Below are 17,711 nucleotides of genomic sequence, written 5' to 3'. Positions count from 1 at the left end.
GCCTGGAAAGTGAAAGGCTAAGGAACAGGCTATGCGAAGATTAGATTAAAAATAATCAAGTAGATCTGATATAATGTCATAGTAGGCAAACATACTTTCCCTCAAAAGCTCCTTGACATGAATGCCACTGCCATGAACAGTATCTGTATAAAGCAGATATTTCAGGATGCAGGATGTATATTATAATGCAGTTATGGTTAAAATCAGTAAGTGTGGAGAAAAATTATGTAAAATTAAGATTATCCGTAAATTGCTTAAAATCAACCATTAGGCACAGTAAACATAGTTTTGTGTATGCTACAGTCATATGTAACACTACATATATAACTTACATTGTACTTAACTTCTGTATGATTACAAATGCAAAATCTAACTCTATAGCATTTTTAATTGCAAAGAAAAGAGAACAGGAGCACAGAGTTGAATTGGGGAAGCATTTAGGAAATGTAATCTGTATCATTAATACTTCGATAACCAGTTAGGGAATTACACTTATTGCTCAGAAAGTACACTTTCCAAGAAAGTACCTTAGAAAAGTCCATAAACAATGTTTATAGGCCCCCATGATCCTCGCCTCCTGCTGTTCATGGGCTTCCATGATCCTTTCCCTTTGAGTGAGGTGGGACTATGACTTGCTTCTAACCAACAGGACATGTCAAAGGTGATGGGACGTATATGATGATATGCATGTGATTACGTTGCATAAGATTATCACACCTGTTTTCTGGACTCTCTCCCTCCCTTGCTGGCGTTAAGTCCTCACATGGGAAGGAACTTCAGGCGGCCTCTAGGAGCTGAGGGCAGCCTCTGGCTGACTGCTAGCAAGAAACTGAAACCCCCAGTCCTACAACCACAAGGAACTAAATCCGGCCAATAATCTGCAGGAACCTAGAAGCAGATGGAGCCTCAGATGAGACTGTAGCCTCAGCCTACACCTTGACTGCAGCCTGGTGAGACCCTGAGCAGAGGATCCAGCTAAGCTTTGCCTGGACTCCTGACCCGTGGAAACTATAAGATAATAAATGGGTATGGTTTTAAGCCGCTTACATCAGTGGTAATATTGTTATGCAGCAACAGTTAACTAATATATGAGACTTATACCTGAAATGGAATATCTGGCTGAAGAGGGATGAAAAACTCCAAAAACAAAAACTTAACAATATAATCACAAATCATACCAAAGAGAGGAGAAAAAGGACATTCAAAGAAAACAATGGGGGGATATAAGGAATCCTCTTTGAAGCTCATGTTTAAATAGACAAAAATGGCATAACATAGGATTTGGTATATAAACAATATTTATTAAGTGTCTGCTATATGCCAGCCTCTGGGATAGAGTGGTGAACAAGACAGATAAATATTCTGACCTCAGGGAACTTATATCCTAGTGACAGAATACAGAACGTGGAAGTCTCAAATCCAAAGTAAGCTCAAGTTCATAATCAGATTAAAGGCCCCCAAAAGAATTTTGTTTTGTGAAATAACATTAAGAAAAAGAAGATGAACAAGGAAGGGAAAAGCACAGCTTAGGGAAGATAGTGCACAGATGGCAGAGGGAAGGCAGAACTACTCGTTCTATTTTGGTAATTCTTGCTCTATTTTGCTTCAGTATCTTCCACCACTAAGAAAATTTTCCAACTATTAAGAGTGGGACAAATTTTAGCAGTTTAATACGAGTTTAAAGTCTCAAAACAACTGAAGCATCATGTGTCCCAATTCCTTTTTACTAATAATGAAATAAGGCCCCAGAGATGTTAATATTCTTGGTGATAAAAAAGAGGTAAACATCCCTATCAACAGAGATGGATGAGTTTGCACTTTAAAAATCACCTGTCCTGGGTTTCCCTGGTGGTGCAGTGGTTAAGAATCCGCCTGCCAATGCAGGGGACACGGGTTCGAACCCTGGTCCGGGAAGATCCCACATGCCTGCCGTGGAGCAACTAAGCCCATGAGCCACAACTACTGAGCCTGCACTCTAGAGCCCGCGAGCCACAACTACTGAAGCCTGCGCGCCTAGAGCCCGTGCTCCGCAACAAGAGAAGCCACTGTAGTGAGAAGTCCGCGCACCGCAATGAAGAGTAGCCCCCGCTTGCGGCAACTAGAGAAAGCCCGCGCGCAGCAACAAAGACCCAATGCAGCCATAAATATAAACAAACAAACAAACTACATTGTTAAAAAAAAAATCACCTCTGTCCCTAACAGAGGATAACAGGCAAAACGTAAAAAGAAAAAACCAAAACAACACATGCTAACTCAAATAGAGACTAGCATCGATGTGGACAGAAACAGAAATGCATGGCTAAGCAGGATTTGAGGCCACAGGCATGATGGATTCCAATTCATTTTTCTGTATGTGTCAGGGAGCAGGAGTGGTGGCCAGAGCTGACTCCTGCAGAGGAAAGGGATTCGAAGTGCTTTGTGTAAGATCAGGAATAGTGTCAGTGCTTGAAGCCAGGGGCTAGGTAGTGCTTTCCTGCTTGTGTAGCGGTACTGGAAAACAAGCAATTGTCTACGTGCTGACTAAGGCTATTGGCTTAATGGAAAATGAGGCTGGAAGGGAAAATTTCAAAATACATGAAGAAATCTATTATTAAAACATCAGCCATGGTGTTGGGAAAATAGAACAGCTACATGCAAGAGAATCAAACTGGACTACTTTCTCACACCATATATAAAAATAAACTCCAAATAGATTAAAAACTTAAACGCAAGACCTGGAACCATAAAACTCGTAGAAGAAAACACAGACAGTATGCTCTCTGACCTCGGGTCTTAGCAATATTTTTTTGGATCTGTCTCCTCAGGCAAGGGAAACAAAAGCGAAAATAAACTAAAAAGCTTTTGCACAGTGAAGGAAGGTATCAACAAAACGAAAAGGCAGCCCACTGAATGGGAGAAGATATTTGCAAATGATATATCTCATAAGGGGTTAATATACAAAATATACAAAGAACTCAACATCAAAAACAAACAAACAATTTGATTAAAAAATTGACAGAGGACCTGAGTAGATATTTTTCCAAAGAAGACATATAGATAGTCAATTAACACATGAAAAGGTGCTCAACATCATTAATCAACAGGGAAATGCAAATCAAAACCACAATGAGATCTCTTCATACCTGTCATAATGGCTATTATCAAAAATACTACAAACAACAAGTTTTGGCGAGGATGTGGAGAAAAGGGAACTCTTGGATGCTGTTGGTGGGAATGTAAGTTGGTGCAGCCACTGTGGAGAACAGTGTGGAGGTTCCTCAAAAAATCAAAAACAGAGCTACCATACGATACAGCAAATCCACTTCTGGGTATTTTTCCAAAGAAAACAAAAACACCAGTTAGAAAAGATATATGCACCCCTACGTTCATTGCAGCACTATTTACAATAGCCAAGATATGAAAGCAACCTAAGCATCTATTAATAGATGGGTAAAATGGATAGCTTTATAATATATATAAAATGGAATATTATGACATCTTGCCATTTGTGAAAATATGGATGGATTTGGAGGGTATTGTGCTAAGTGAAATAAATCAGAGAAAGAAAATATAGCATGCGTTCACTTACATGTGGAATCTAAAAAATAAAACAAACGAGTAAACATAATAAAAGAGAAATAGACTCATAGAAACAGAGAACAAAATGCTGGTTGCCAGGGGGTAAGGGGGTAGCAGAATGAGTGAAATAGATGAGGGAGATTAAGAGGTACAAACTTCCAGTTATAAAATAAACAAGGCATGGGGATGTAATATACAGCATTGGGAATAGAGTCAATAATATTGTAATAACTTTGTATGGTGACAGGTGCTAACTAGACTTACTGTGGTGATCATTTTGTAATGTACAAAAATACTGAATCACTATGCTACACACCTAAAACTAATGTAATATTGTAAGTCAATTATACTTCTATTAAAAATTGATTAAATTAAAAAAATATATATACTTTGTATATATACTATATAAATTAGACATTACAGCATATCATATGCTAGCTTGCAAGCATCACTTCTAATGAAAATGTATGGAAGGGGAAAAAATGACATCAGTCAACAAAACGTAACATCTGGAATAGAATTCATTCCAATCCAGTGGTTAGGACTCTGCGCTTGTACCGCAGGGGGCACAGGTTCAATCCCTGGTCAGGGAACTAAGACACTGCATGTCCGCAGCACCACCAAAAAGAGAAAAAAACAACAACAATACAAAACAGTAACAACAAAAAAACACAAAGAGGTAGATTAAGGTATGATTTCCATGGAAAAAAACCCCATGAATTACAAATCAAAAGAAAAGAGAAATAAAACAAAATCAGGTGGACATGAAAAATAACCAGTTAAAGATTCTAGAAATGAAATTACTGAGTGAGATTAAAAAATGTAATAGATGAGATAAACTGTAGAATAGACAGAGAAAATAGGCAAAGTCGTGTTCCCATATACTGCTGGTGGTATTTACACATGGTAATGAAAAAGAATGAAACAATAGCTATATCTAACAACACAGATGAATCTCCCAAATAAAATGTTGAGTGAAAGAGGCCAGATCAAAGATTGCATACTGTATTACTCAGTCTCTCTCTTATATTTTTAATATATAAAGTATTAAAAACACGCAAAACTAACTTCCGTGTTTAGGGTTGCACATTTAAGAGTTAGAATTGTAAAGAAAAGTAAGAAAGTGATCATAATAAAAGTCAGGGCAGGGTTAACTTAGGGGAAAGGGAAGAGGATGTGATTGGGAGGGGCACATAGAAGGTTCCTGGTAGTTTTCTGTTTCCTGACCTGGGTGAGGTTACATGGGTCTTCTTCTTATAATAATTTGTTAAGCTGTACATTGATGTTTTATGCATTTTTTTCTATACATGTGTTACATTTCACAATTAAAACATTTTTGTTTTGTTTGTTTTAAAGAGAGAATTTGGAAATGTAAGGTAGATACTGAGAAACTCACCAGGGATGCAGCACAGAGAAACAAAGAGATTAAAAATATATAAAAGGGCAGTTAAGAGACATGGAGGGTGGGTTGGAAGGTTCCAATATCCGTATAATAGCAATTCCAGAAGAGGATGGAGGTAATGGTAGAGAAGCAATATTTGAAGAGATAATTGCTGAGAATGTTCCAGAACTGAAGACAGACTTGTATCCAAGTACCTAACAGAATAAGTAAAAATAAATCCAAACTCAGGCACATCATAGTAAAACTATGGAACATCAATGATAAGGATATAACATTTAAAACTTCCAGATTATCTATCTACAAAGGAACCACTTTTAAATCAGAGCAGCGAAGGTCTCATCAGCATCAAAAAATGGCCAGAAGGGATGCAGATAAAACAACTGAGTTTTATATCCACCCCAGAGAGAGAGCAAAATAAAGACAAACCTAAAAAAGAATAGGCTCACCGCCCCAGACTCTATGAACTATGAAAGGCTATCCCTCAGCAAGAAAAAACTGGGGGTGGGGGGGACGATATAAAAGGTCTGGGACCAAAGAAACGATACTGGACACAGAAATTGACAAAATATGTCAATTGATATGATTTATGATTGACTGAAAAGAAAACAGTATGAATTATTGAATATTTAAGAAAAAGGGGAAATGAAAATTTTAAACTCAATAACATGATTACGGATGGAGGTTGCAGGGGTAAAGCATTCAAGGTCCTCATCATGGTTGGGTGGTTATTAAAAATACTAAACAATTATAAGCACTCTTAGAAAAATATATAGTTATTATTTTGAAGGTACTACCAAAAAACCCCAAAACAACAACAAAAAATGAGAAATGCGTTATGTTGCTTCCAAATCAGCAGAGGGAGAATGAAAGAAGACTAAAAACTAAGAGGGGTAGTTATAGTTTCAGTTTTCAAAAAGGGTAGAAAGTTACTTTTTTGAACACCTCAGATTGCCAAGCCTAATAACAATCTGTCAAATGAAAGAAATGGGTATTAAATATCCGCTCTGTAAGCACTTTACCCAAAAAGGAAGCAGTGTGACCAGGTGGAATTTGCATGAATTCACTGAGAATAAGTTTTTCCCACCTAGCTTTATTCTCTGCACTCTTTTTTGATTTTCTTAATTTTACAAAATGTTTGTTAACTGAAAAGAATTCGGAAAAGAAAAAAGATTCTATCTATTGTTGTTAACATACTAGTGTGTGTGTGTTGTGGCCAAGTTGCTAGGTTAGTAGAAGGGTGTGACATATGGGAGATGCACTGAAAAGAACACTGGACTTGGTAGACTGGAGCCCTGAATACTCAGATTTACAAGGAAGGAGATGGCACAGTGGCGCGGCCTAGGCATCTAGACTTTGATGCCCAATAACCGGGATTTGCGTCGAGGACTGGCTACTTACTAGCTGTCAAGCTACCTTGGCCAAATGACTCCAATTTCACTTGTCTTCTTCATGTATAAAACAAGGGGATAGCAGGGTGCAGCAAAGCCTGTTGTCATCTAATCTACTGCCCCTCTCTGCTTTAAAACTCTATGCAACTAAAAAAAAAATTACATGAATCAAAACGAAATCATAAAGCTTATGTGTTAAGTCTCCAGATGAGACAAAACTGGAAGAGGAACAGTGTGAAGAGTGAAAAAGCATTCAGACTGTGTCAGAACAGGCTGAAATTACTATCCTGAAATTTAACAGGAAGAAAGAAAGACCTCAATTTAGATTAACAAAAGATCGTCTGTGCAAATACAAAATGGCATCGACTTGACTTGATAATAATTCATTTGAAAAAGAGCTAGATATTTTAATATATGCTCCTGGAGCCAGTGATATGATGGGGTTATTAGACTAAATTAATGAACACTCAGGCTAGAGTAGCAGAAACAGTGTTTATGGTCACCGAGGCACAAATCCCACAGTGGGGAATACCTCATTTTATTGTGCTTCACAGGTACTGTGTTTTTTACAAATTGAAGGTTTGTGGTAACCCTGCACAGAGCAAGTCTATTGGTGCCGTTTTTCTAACAGCAACTGGTCACTTTGTGTTTCTGTGGCACATTTTGGTAATTCTCACATTTTTTCAAACTTTTATTATTACAGTTGTTTAAGGTGATCTGTGATCAGTGATTTTTGGTGTTGCTATTGTAATGGTTTTGGGGTGCCATAAACTGTGCCTATATAAGACAGCGAACTTAATGATGAATGTGTGTTCTGACTGCTCCACCAAGTGGCCGTTCCCCATCTCTCTCCCTCTCCTCAGGCCTCCCTATTCCCTGAGACAGAACAATAATGAAATTAGGCCAGGCTTCCCTGGTGGTGCAGTGGTTGAGAGTCCGCCTGCCAATGCAGGGGACACGGGTTCGAGCCCTGGTCTGGGAAGATCCCACATGCCGCGGAGCAACTGGGCCCGTGCGCCACAACTACTGAGCCTGCGCGTCTGGAGCCTGTGCTCCACAACGGGAGAGGCCGCGATAGTGAGAGGCCCGCGCACCGCGATGAAGAGTGGCCCCCGCTTGCCACAACTAGAGAAAGCCCTCGCACAGAGACGAGGACCCAACACAGCCAAAAATAAGTAAATTAATTAATTAATAAAAAAAAAAATTAGGCCAATTAATAACCCTGCACTGGCCTCTAAGTGTTCAAGTGAAAGGAAGAATCACATGTCTCTCACTTTAAATCAAAAGCTAGATAGAAATAATTAAACTTAGTGAGGAAGGAATGTCTAAAGCTGAGATAGGCTGAAAGCTAGGCCTCTTGCCCCAAATTGTGAATGCAAAGGAAAAGCTCCTGAAGTAAATTAAAAGTGCTACTCCAGTGAACACACAAATGATAAAGAAGTGAAATAGCCTTGTTGCTGATATGGAGGAAGTTTGAGTGGTCTGGATAGAAGATCAAACCAGCTACAACATTCCCTTAAGCCAAAGCCTAATCCAGAGCAAGGCCCTAACTCTCTTTAATTCTATGAAGGCTGAGAGACATTAGGAAGCTTCAGAAAAAATGTTTGGAACTAGCAGAGGTTGGGTCATGAAGTTTAAGGAAAGAAACTGTCTCTGTAACATAAAAGTACAAGGTAAAGCAGCAAGTGCTGATGTAGAGGCCACAGGAAGTAATTCAGAAGATCTAGCTAAGACCATTAATGAAGGTGGCCACACTAAACAACAGATTTTCAATGTAGATGAAACAGCCTTATACTGGAAGAAGATATATCTGAAACTTTCATAGCTAGAGAAGGTAAGTCAATGCCTGGCTTCAAAGCTTCAGAGGACAGGCTGACTCTCTTGTTAGGGGCTAACACAACTGGTGACTTTAAGTTGAAGCCAATGCTCATTTACCATTCTGAAAATCCTAGGGCCCTTAAGAATTATGCTAAATCTACTCTGCCTGTGCTCTATAAATGGAACAAGAAAGCCTGGATGACAGCACATCTGTTCACAACATGATTTATTGAATATTTAAAACTCCCTGTGGAGACCTAATGCTCAGAAGAGGATTCCCTCCAAAATATGACCACTCATTGACAATGCACCTGGTCACACAAGAGCTCTGATGGAGACATACAATGAGACTCTTGTTGTTTTCCTGCCTGCTAGTGCAACATACATTCTGTAGCCCATAGATCAAGGAGTAATTGTGAATTTCAAGTCTTATTGTTTAAGAAATACATCTTGTATGGCTAGAGCTGCCATAGACAGTGATTCCTTTGATGGATCTATTCTGGGCAAAGTATACTGAAAACCTACTAGAAAGGATTCACCATTCTAGATGCCATTAAGAACATTTGTGATTCATGGGAAGAGGTCAAAATTACAACATTAACAGGAGTTTAGAAGAAGTTCATTCCAACCCTCATGGATGACTTTGAGAGGTTCAACACTATTTCTAGGAAGTAACTAGAAATAGCAAGAGAACTAGAATTGGAAGTGGAGCCTAAAGATGTGACTGGGGACTTCCCTGGTGGTGCAGTGGTTGAGAATTCACCTGCCAGTGCAGGGGACACGGGTTTGATCCCTGGTCCGGGAAGATCCCACATGCCACGGAGCAACTAAGCCCGTGCGCCACAACTACTGAGCCCATGTGCCAAAACTACTGAGCCCGTGCGCCACAACTACTGAGCCCGTGTGCCACAACTACTGAAGCCTGCGCGCCTAGAGCCCATGCTCCGCAACAAGAGAAGCTACTGCAATGAGAAGGCCGCACACCACAGCAAAGAGTAGCCCCCGCTCACTGCAACCAGAGAAAGCCTGCGTGCAGCAAAGAAGACCTGATGCAGCCAAAAATAAATAAATAAATAATAAAAATAAAGATGTGACTGAATTGTTGCAATGTCATTATAAAATTGTAACAGATGAGTTGCTTCTCATTCTTACAGACAACACTGTGGTTTTCATTAGCTTTGAATGTTTGTCACATTATCTATACTGAATGAAATGTACTTACTTCTAACGCATAATACACTGGTTTGTCTCTGCCGAGTTTGTAAGCCACTGTGGTCAGAAGGCCATGTTCAGAAAATACACACTATAGGAAAGAGAAAAAGATTTCATTAGTCAGGAAAACAAAAAGATAGCATTAGAATATTTTTAAAGCAAAAATGATCTAGTTACAACATAATTCAATAAATATAACAATTTAGAAAATAGATCTTAAAAGTCAAAATTACCAGTATTAAGAACAGTACACTTAAACAGTACAAAAGTTTATCCCTCGTTCCAAATTAGATTTGCATTAAGAATCTGACAAGGTCCTAGTGTAGATATCCCACTAACACAATTAAAAACACACATATAAAATTCAAAGAACCTAAAATGGTTCTTACAAGAACCATTCAAATGTAGTGATTTTCATCATTTTTTACTGAGCTCTAAATTAAACCCTGATAAAAATTAAATAAAAGCTCCTAACTCAAAAGTAACTTAATAGCAAATTATGCTCAAGTATTATTTATATGAAGTTAAAGAAGACTTTCACTAATCTTTTAATTTGAAAAAAACCAACCTTATGGCCTGTATTACATAGTAAGAAACAGCCTGTTCCATACCTATAGTTGGGGGAAGAATGAACAGTAGGACAATTTTATTAAAAGTAAATGATGAAACATTAATAATACAAAACTAACATTTAACTTAGAACAATAAAAGTAATTTATATTAAAGTTTTAGAAAAGTTCTAAAAGCTAACAAACATCACAGACTCTTTGGAATAATGTTTTAAAGAACAGTCTAGAAGAAAATGTACTTAGTGCAATCCTAATGGAAAAATGCAAGTATAGTATTTGGCACTTAGTCATAGCCCAGGGCCGTGTTTATAAAATAGCACTGAGTTACAATAAATCCTAAATTCTGTCACACTTACATTGCTACTAATCCCCATGGAGTGAAGCATCATGACTAACAGGCATTCAGCAATGGGGCGGGCCAGCCTAGCTCCATCATTAGCACAGTCATAAACTTCTGGCATGGAGAGGGGGTAGGTCCAGGGTATAGGAAAGTGTAGGTGGACTTTGGGAAAAGGAGGGGCCCAGAGGGAAAAGCTATTGCTGGTCTACTTTCCCCATTCTCTGCGCAGGACAGGGCGTTCTACCAACACTGGTGGGAGAGTCATAGCCAGCACGTAACACAGCTGCCGTGGAAGAACTGAATTTATTTTGTGACAGCCTTATCAGCAAAAGCTTCGGACTCTGCAACAAATCTGGCGCTTGGACATGAGTGAGTGATTTTGACTTGTGCCAGGCAGATAAGCAGCCCAAACTGATATCAGTAAGGGTCACATGGCAACGGTTTTCAAATGAGTTGGCTGTGACTATCATCCTTGGCTCTCCACAGCTATCCTGCCCTGTTTGGGATTCCCTCCCCACGGGCCTTGCTGCTGTGCTCTGCGACATTCATTAGGGTAGGTGGGAGGAGGGGGAGCGCTCAGCCTAGGGGTGGGCAGCGGGATCTCAGCAGATGCTGCTACCGGTCAGTGCTAAGCCAACAGACCCCCTCAGCTGTGTTTGTCCTGTGGAGCAAACAGAAAGCCGGGGCAATTTCTTCTGATAAACATTTTTCCAGGCACCACTGTTGTGAATAAGAATTAGCCCAAGACCGTCTATCTCTTCTGCTTGATTGTCGGCCTGCATGGGATTCATGAATATCTAAGTTTTCAAAGACACCAGTCAAATAACACTAGGTATGGGTAATAATATATTTACGAATTCAAACACATAAATCGCTACGCCTTTTTACTTCTGTGACGCTGAAAAAGCTATATATTTTAAGTCAATCTCCTTTAATAAATATTCGTAAAAATGGAAGTTAATTTTCTGTTCCACACTATTTAAAGGAGAAATCTGTACTGATTTAGTCCCCATATAAACACTCTGTATACTGAATGGTAGTGTACAAGTCTTAAAGTATGAAATTGATGCAGAGGCTCAAGGTACTTAATAAAAGTGAATTCTTAAGTTTGTATATACTTGATAAGTAATTAATGAGCATTATCAACATATGAAGAGACCTCCTTGCTACATTTAGGCCACAGCTTTCAAAACAGTGTACAGGCAATTATTTTCCTCTTAAGTTTTATTATTTTTTTCTTCCCAGTCATCAAACATATATGGGGTTTTCAGCATTTACATGGTCTACCAATCCTTCCTCAAACATCCCAGAAAGACGTCTGACTTTTCTAAGCTCTGGAAAGGTAAAGGTTGTTTGCTACTCTCCACGGAGAAGTGGGCCAAACAAAGATGGCACACAGGGGGAGCGTGAGTGGCCCTGGCCGAAGCTGTGAAAGAGGCGGAAGGACTCCTCTATGACACTTAGGGCCTCTGGGGGGAGGAGGCACTTAAAACACAAACTTAACTTAAAAACACAAACAAAATTCCCCAAACTTGGCATGATCCTGTTAACCTCACAAACTACGTACTTCACTTCCCGTTCCTGAATAGTTGCCTTTTTGCAAAGCACATTCTGTCTTGCTATCTCTATTCTCTACCTACCCGCATCTCTTTTGGCCACTTGCAACCTGGCTTCCATCTTGAGCATTCTACTAAAACTTCATTCTTGGAGGTCACCACTGAAGACCTGATTTCTATGTACAATGGTCTGTTCTCGTTCTCAGCCTCCATGACCTATTTGTACTATTTTGCACTGCTGACCAAGCCCCTCTCTTAAACAGCTCTACACTGGATCTCCATTTTAATGACTAACTACATTCTGTTTGTCTGAATTCTACATCCCTTCATCTCTTCCTTCTTCTAAATATCTCCTCTACCTATATACTTTTTCTTGGTAATTTTATCTATTCTTATTGCTTCAAAAATCACCTCTAAATATGGGCAATTCAAAATCCCTTACTTTTATACTGAATTCATTCCCCATTACCATATGTGTGTAATGTACAGTCTACCAGTACTGCCAACGTGTCCCAAACAGAAATTCTTCTACTTGGACCCATTCCCTACTTTGGCTGAATCTAACCACTGGGCCCAGGGGACTAGACTCCATACCCGCTTCCTGTCTCTTGTCCCTCTGTAGCGCCATGGACATCCACCCACGCCTCCCTCAGCCCTCATCCTTCTTAGTCCTTGTCCTTGTTACTGAGATGCCACGGTGGCCTCCTCCGTGTCCTCTTTGCCTCTAGTCTCTCCCCACTTTAACCCAGGACTGCCATATCATTAATGAACAGCTCCAGTCATCTCTGAACACCAGCCCACAAACCTTCAGAAGTGTCCCACTGCCTTCAAGAAAAAAATCCTCTGTCTCAAGTTTAGGGTTTCACACCGCCACCCTAGCCTTATTTTCCCATAACCACTTCCCTACCCAAATGTTCTCCACATTCTCTAAATAAAGTCTTCCATTTCCCTGTTTGCATCTTGGTTCAGTGTTCCATGCGTTCACCAATATTGCTCAGTCTTCAAAACATCTCATTACTAACAATCTTTTGTGATTTTTCTCCCCTCCCTTTGAAACCCAACAGCAGTACTTCCAAGTTTTTTACTTTCCAAGTTTTTTACTTCCAAGTTCTGATTTATAATATGATGAACTGTATATTTGTGTCCTTTCCCCTCAGGGAGAGAAACATGAGCCCAAAGATCTTACAATTTGCTATTATACCCCTCTGCCAACCTGCAATGGCTGCAGAGGTACTCAGCAAGCCCCCCCTAACTTAAATTCATCACTTCGGGACTTGGCTGATAATGCTTAAGGGGGAGGGGAGTATAAACAGAGGGAAAATCTGGCAACTTTATTGGGTGCCTCCCATGTGCTCTGTAGTGTTAGGTACTTGACAAAAAGAGATAGCATCTGATTTACTAGCATTAGGGTGTCTGGCAGAGGACGAAAGAAGGGGGCGGAGGGGACAGCTTACTTTTCTATCATTTCTATCGCTTCTCTGACCCCTGACTCAGCTACCTGGGACCCAGAATTCAAAGAATATGTTTCCAGATGCACGCTGACTCAAACACTCCTTGATAGTAACCTCAGGATACCATGACCTGCAAAGAATTTTCCCATCTTCCCTCCCAAAAAAACTCTCACACAAATAATGTCACACTTTGGCATGAGGACTTCTGACCCTACTAGAGTACAAGAACACTTAATCTAAAACGTAAAGACATTCTATTATTGACAAAAGAAGAACGTAACCACTGAAGTTAACATTAATGAGAGAATTAGAAAATCCTCAAGAGAAAAACACTTAAACGTAGATAGTCTCCTGCCAGGTCTATGGAACGCTTCCACACGGAGGACAGTACAGTACAGAGGTAAAGCACCCCGGCTAAACTGAATCAGCTGGATCTGGGTGCAAAGACTGCTGCGCTCACTTACTAGCTTAACCTCTCTGAGAATCTTTCTCATCTTAAAGTGGGAGTAATCTTATCATTCTTAAATATGGGGCTTGTCACGGACTGCATGTATGAGTAGTAAGAAGCTGAGATTAGGAGAAAAATGCACCAAATCTCTGCTTCCGTCATTCCTTCTGCTTCTTGTCGAAGGAGAAACTCCAGATGACAGGGAGAAAGCACAGTGCCAGGGAAATAACATTGAAAATCCCACAAAAATATGACTTTATAATTAGTGAGAAAGTCTAGGGCAGGAACACCATGTTGAAAATTGGAAGTGGAAGCTCGGAGTCTTAACCGCCGGACCGCCAGGGAAGTCCTGAGGCAAGAATACTTTAAACCAACACTTAGGGGCTTCCCTGGTGGCGCAGTGGTTGAGAATCTGCCTGCCAATGCAGGGGACATGGGTTCGAGCCCTGGTTTGGGAAGATCCCACATGCCACGGAGCAACTAAGCCCATGTGCCACAACTACTGAGCCTGCGCGTCTGGAGCCTGTGCTCCGCAGCAAGAGAGGCCGCGACAGTGAGAGGCCCGCGCACCGCGATGAAGAGTGGCCCCCGCTCGCCGCAACTAGAGAAAGCCCTCGCACAGAAACAAAGACCCAACACAGCCAAAAATAAATAAATAAATAAATAAAGTTATTAAAAAAAAAATTAAAAAAAAAAAACGAAAAAACCAACATTTAGTTTCTGGATGGAAAAGGTACTGAATTTTATAAATTAAGGTTTTCACAAGCCTCATCAGTTTGTTTACATATGGCATAGTGAATTCTATGTGAAGGAGATGAAGAAAAACAAATGGCAAAAAGTATATATACCTGTACTGGAACTCTTAAGCTATTAATTTTCAGCCTGGATGAACTTCAAAAGCATTTCCTCATTCAAAACACCAAAGGGAAAAACAAACAAAACACCACTGGTTTTCAGGTCTGTTTCTTAAAACTCACGTGTTTTTGGCTTGTCCATCCTGGAAGCACATTTGTCCCACCAATGCGGCAGATTGGTCCCCCAAACACTGAAAGTATACATGACAATAAAGAACACTGACTAAGACGATATTGTTCATTTACTTTCTAGGAGAGCCATAAGATTTATTTTCCCCTCTTTATTTATGAAGGAATGAATTGTCTTATGTTCTTTGCATTGCCTCCATTTGGCCATTTACCCATGTGTTAACACTCCAGACAGGTACAGGAAGGGAGAGTTAGAATTAATTTATTCAAAAAAATATCTCAATAGCCTACACTGTGTCACAGTGAAACAAGAATTAGCCAATTCTGCTGCTCTTACTCATTTTCCATAGTTAAGGAAGGAGGAAGATTGATTAAGGAAAGCCATAACATGGGAGGGGGCGGGTAGCAGGGAGATGTTTGGTGATGAAACTTACCCCAGATATTGGTACACCTTCCAAGGCCCCAGCTTTCTAATAAAATTTTAAAAAAGGATTATGAATAATCACAAATTTGGCTCTACTAACATAACTGCAACAGGAATGAACACGAATAGCAACATGCCAGAGCATGTGGGCAGACAAGACAAAGCAAGTGTTTCAACTACATGAGTGGTTCAGAGAGAGAGATACTAGAAATATTCCTAGAATGACAAGAAGAGACACGGACGTGAAACACTGGACTGAGAGTCAGGAGACGCGGGTTCTACTCCTGGTTAGTTAGTTGGTCACTCAGCAGGCCGCTGAAACTTCTCTATGCCTCAATTTATTTATCTACAAAATGGGCCTGGGCTTATACGCATGCCAAAGGCCATTAGCTCTTTGCTATTATTGTTGTTACTAAGAAAAGACTAACACATCCTTTAAAATGAACATATAAATAGCTATTAAACCAGCATGGAACATGTTTGCTTTGGAAGGCTGTATTTTACCAACTGTTCTTCCTACCCAAACTGCTCTGAAGATAAGTAAGAAACAAGAGAGGGTTCAGGTATTGGGTATTATTTGTTCATAGCCAACATCGTTCTTCAAGTTTTGATAAGCAAGAGTTAATTTATGCCATGAATAGTGGTTTTGACTTTGATCAAGTATGGCCAGCATTCTAGGGAAAAAAATGAGATTTAAGTGACTGTCTGTGGACTTTACCAAACTTAATTGTGAAAAAAAAAACCACAAACAACTTACACTAATACAAAGCAATTTGTACTGATATTAAGGAATTAGGGGAAAGGAATATGATCCCTGAAGTACCTGTGATGTATTAGGAAGAGCACCAAACTAAAGCTTTTGCCCTACCCCTCAGTCTGCCATTTGTAAGCCCATCTCCTGGCCTCTGGGAGCTCCGGGTTCCCTATCTGTGACAGTGAGGGTAAGAACAGAAGCCACCTCACATGGCTATGATAAGGAAATAATAGCAGGTGTGTGGAAACCCTTTACAAAATAAAAAATCCCCTCTAGCTAGTGGATAACATTTTATTTCTTTCATGCTTTTGGGTTAATCCAAGACCTGTCTTTTATTTACTGTATATATTCTTAGAAAATCTGAACCTGGATAATAAGTGAAGGGCTGAAAGTGAATCAGGAAACCTATAGACTAGATATCTTAATGTATTTAAATACTAAAAGAAGTCTTTGCTTATACTATTGAAGTTATTATCAAACTACCAGCAGAATCTACTATGTGCAGTCAGGCACGGAAAGCGCTCTTTTTTCTTCACAGGAAGGGGGGTCTCTGGAGGATTCCTGGGAATATCCTCTGGTGAAGCATGCAGAAAAAGTGACAGTGCATTTCCAACTAACTGGTCTGAAAGGTTGGGCAAGATATCATTTAAGATAGATATTTAGGACATCTAAAAACTACACCTAATTTCCCTATTGTGCTAAAGCCCAAAGCACATCACAACTGTACTTTGTAATAGGGACCATCACAATTTCTCATTCCAGAAAACTACCTTAGTCTTCCTCAGCCTTATGGAAGACTTAAAAATAAATAAGATTACATTTTAAAAATACCTAAAGCTTGACTAGAGCTTATAATAATTTGGAGGGTCATGGAAGGTTCTAGATTAATCTGCTTAGTAAATGGACTTCTGCTTATCTAAAACTAAATGGAAATGCACTGTATCTTTTCCAAATGAATGGGTAGCATAATTGGTGGGCAACCTACTCACCAGACTATGAGAGATTTTCTATAGTCAGCAAGGGGAGAGAGGGGGACAGAAGCATAATATTTTAAATGCAAGAGAAAACTAGGCCAGTTAAATGTTTTTTTAACCATCCTCTGAAACTGTTTCTCAAGAATAGTTTTTTTTTTTCCTCTGACCCAAGTCAATTTATAGGTAGCTATGAAATTATCAAAGCACTTTTAAATTGTAGATAAGCAACGACTATGCTTCCCTTAAAAAATTCCATTTTGCCTTAAAGGGCTTTATTATAAATGAAACATTTAAGAATTCTTGCTTAAGGTTTATCCAGAACACTTAGTGTTCTACTCTATTATTATTATTATTAAGTCTATAAGTAGAGTTTCTAATATTTGTCATGAAATGTCAAAACATTATTTTTTGGCAATTAATCTAAGACTTTTCTTAATCTTTACCATAAATTCTAGTTTTTTGAGCTTAAACATCAGTTCAAATGCTCCTAGAGGTTTTCGTCCCTGATGTGCAATCAGAGATACTCAGTGATGCTAAGTGTACTTTTTGCTTAGACTACTTTTTCTGTGGGTTTCAATGAAAGCAATAGTAAAAATGTCCATGATGAAAACCAGTTTAATCAGCAATCACAAATCAGAACAGACTCTTTGCTTTCAGTTTCTTTGCTAAAGTTTTGCTCAGGCTGACAAAGAATCTAATATGCGACATGGTTTGGCCACTAAAGGAGATTCAACAGGAAAAAGAACACCACTAAAATGTGAAGAGACCTTCCCATAAATTAAAAGCAGGCATCACAACTACTAAACAGTTATTTGGATTAAAAGAATAAACTGG

The 17,711-nt window shown here is 39.4% G+C and overlaps 1 protein-coding gene across 8 annotated transcripts in view; it reads right to left on the bottom strand.

The window, feature by feature from the left end:
• Positions 1-17,711, bottom strand: part of GK (glycerol kinase) — a 73,198-nt gene that overhangs the window by 18,849 nt on the left and 36,638 nt on the right. For 6 of the 8 annotated variants that reach the window (XR_450409.3, XM_007175268.2, XM_007175272.2 and 3 more), the window contains 5 exons: positions 16,893-16,910; positions 15,160-15,195; positions 14,720-14,787; positions 9,947-9,989; positions 9,389-9,469 (listed from right to left, as the gene is read on the bottom strand). Coding sequence is in view for 7 of the 8 variants with exons in the window: in XM_007175268.2 (XP_007175330.1) it covers positions 9,389-9,469; positions 9,947-9,989; positions 14,720-14,787; positions 15,160-15,195; positions 16,893-16,910 (246 nt within the window). In the remaining variant the exon portion in view is untranslated. The remainder of the gene's footprint in view (positions 1-9,388; positions 9,470-9,946; positions 9,990-14,719; positions 14,788-15,159; positions 15,196-16,892; positions 16,911-17,711) is intronic. The other 2 variants (XM_007175269.2, XM_007175274.2) reach the window with 1 other exon arrangement.

Source organism: Balaenoptera acutorostrata, chromosome X (assembly GCF_949987535.1).
Source record: "Balaenoptera acutorostrata chromosome X, mBalAcu1.1, whole genome shotgun sequence".
Classification (NCBI taxonomy): Eukaryota; Metazoa; Chordata; class Mammalia; order Artiodactyla; family Balaenopteridae; genus Balaenoptera; species Balaenoptera acutorostrata.
Note: the sequence above shows the minus strand (reverse complement) of the source record. Positions and strands in the feature narration are given on the sequence as shown.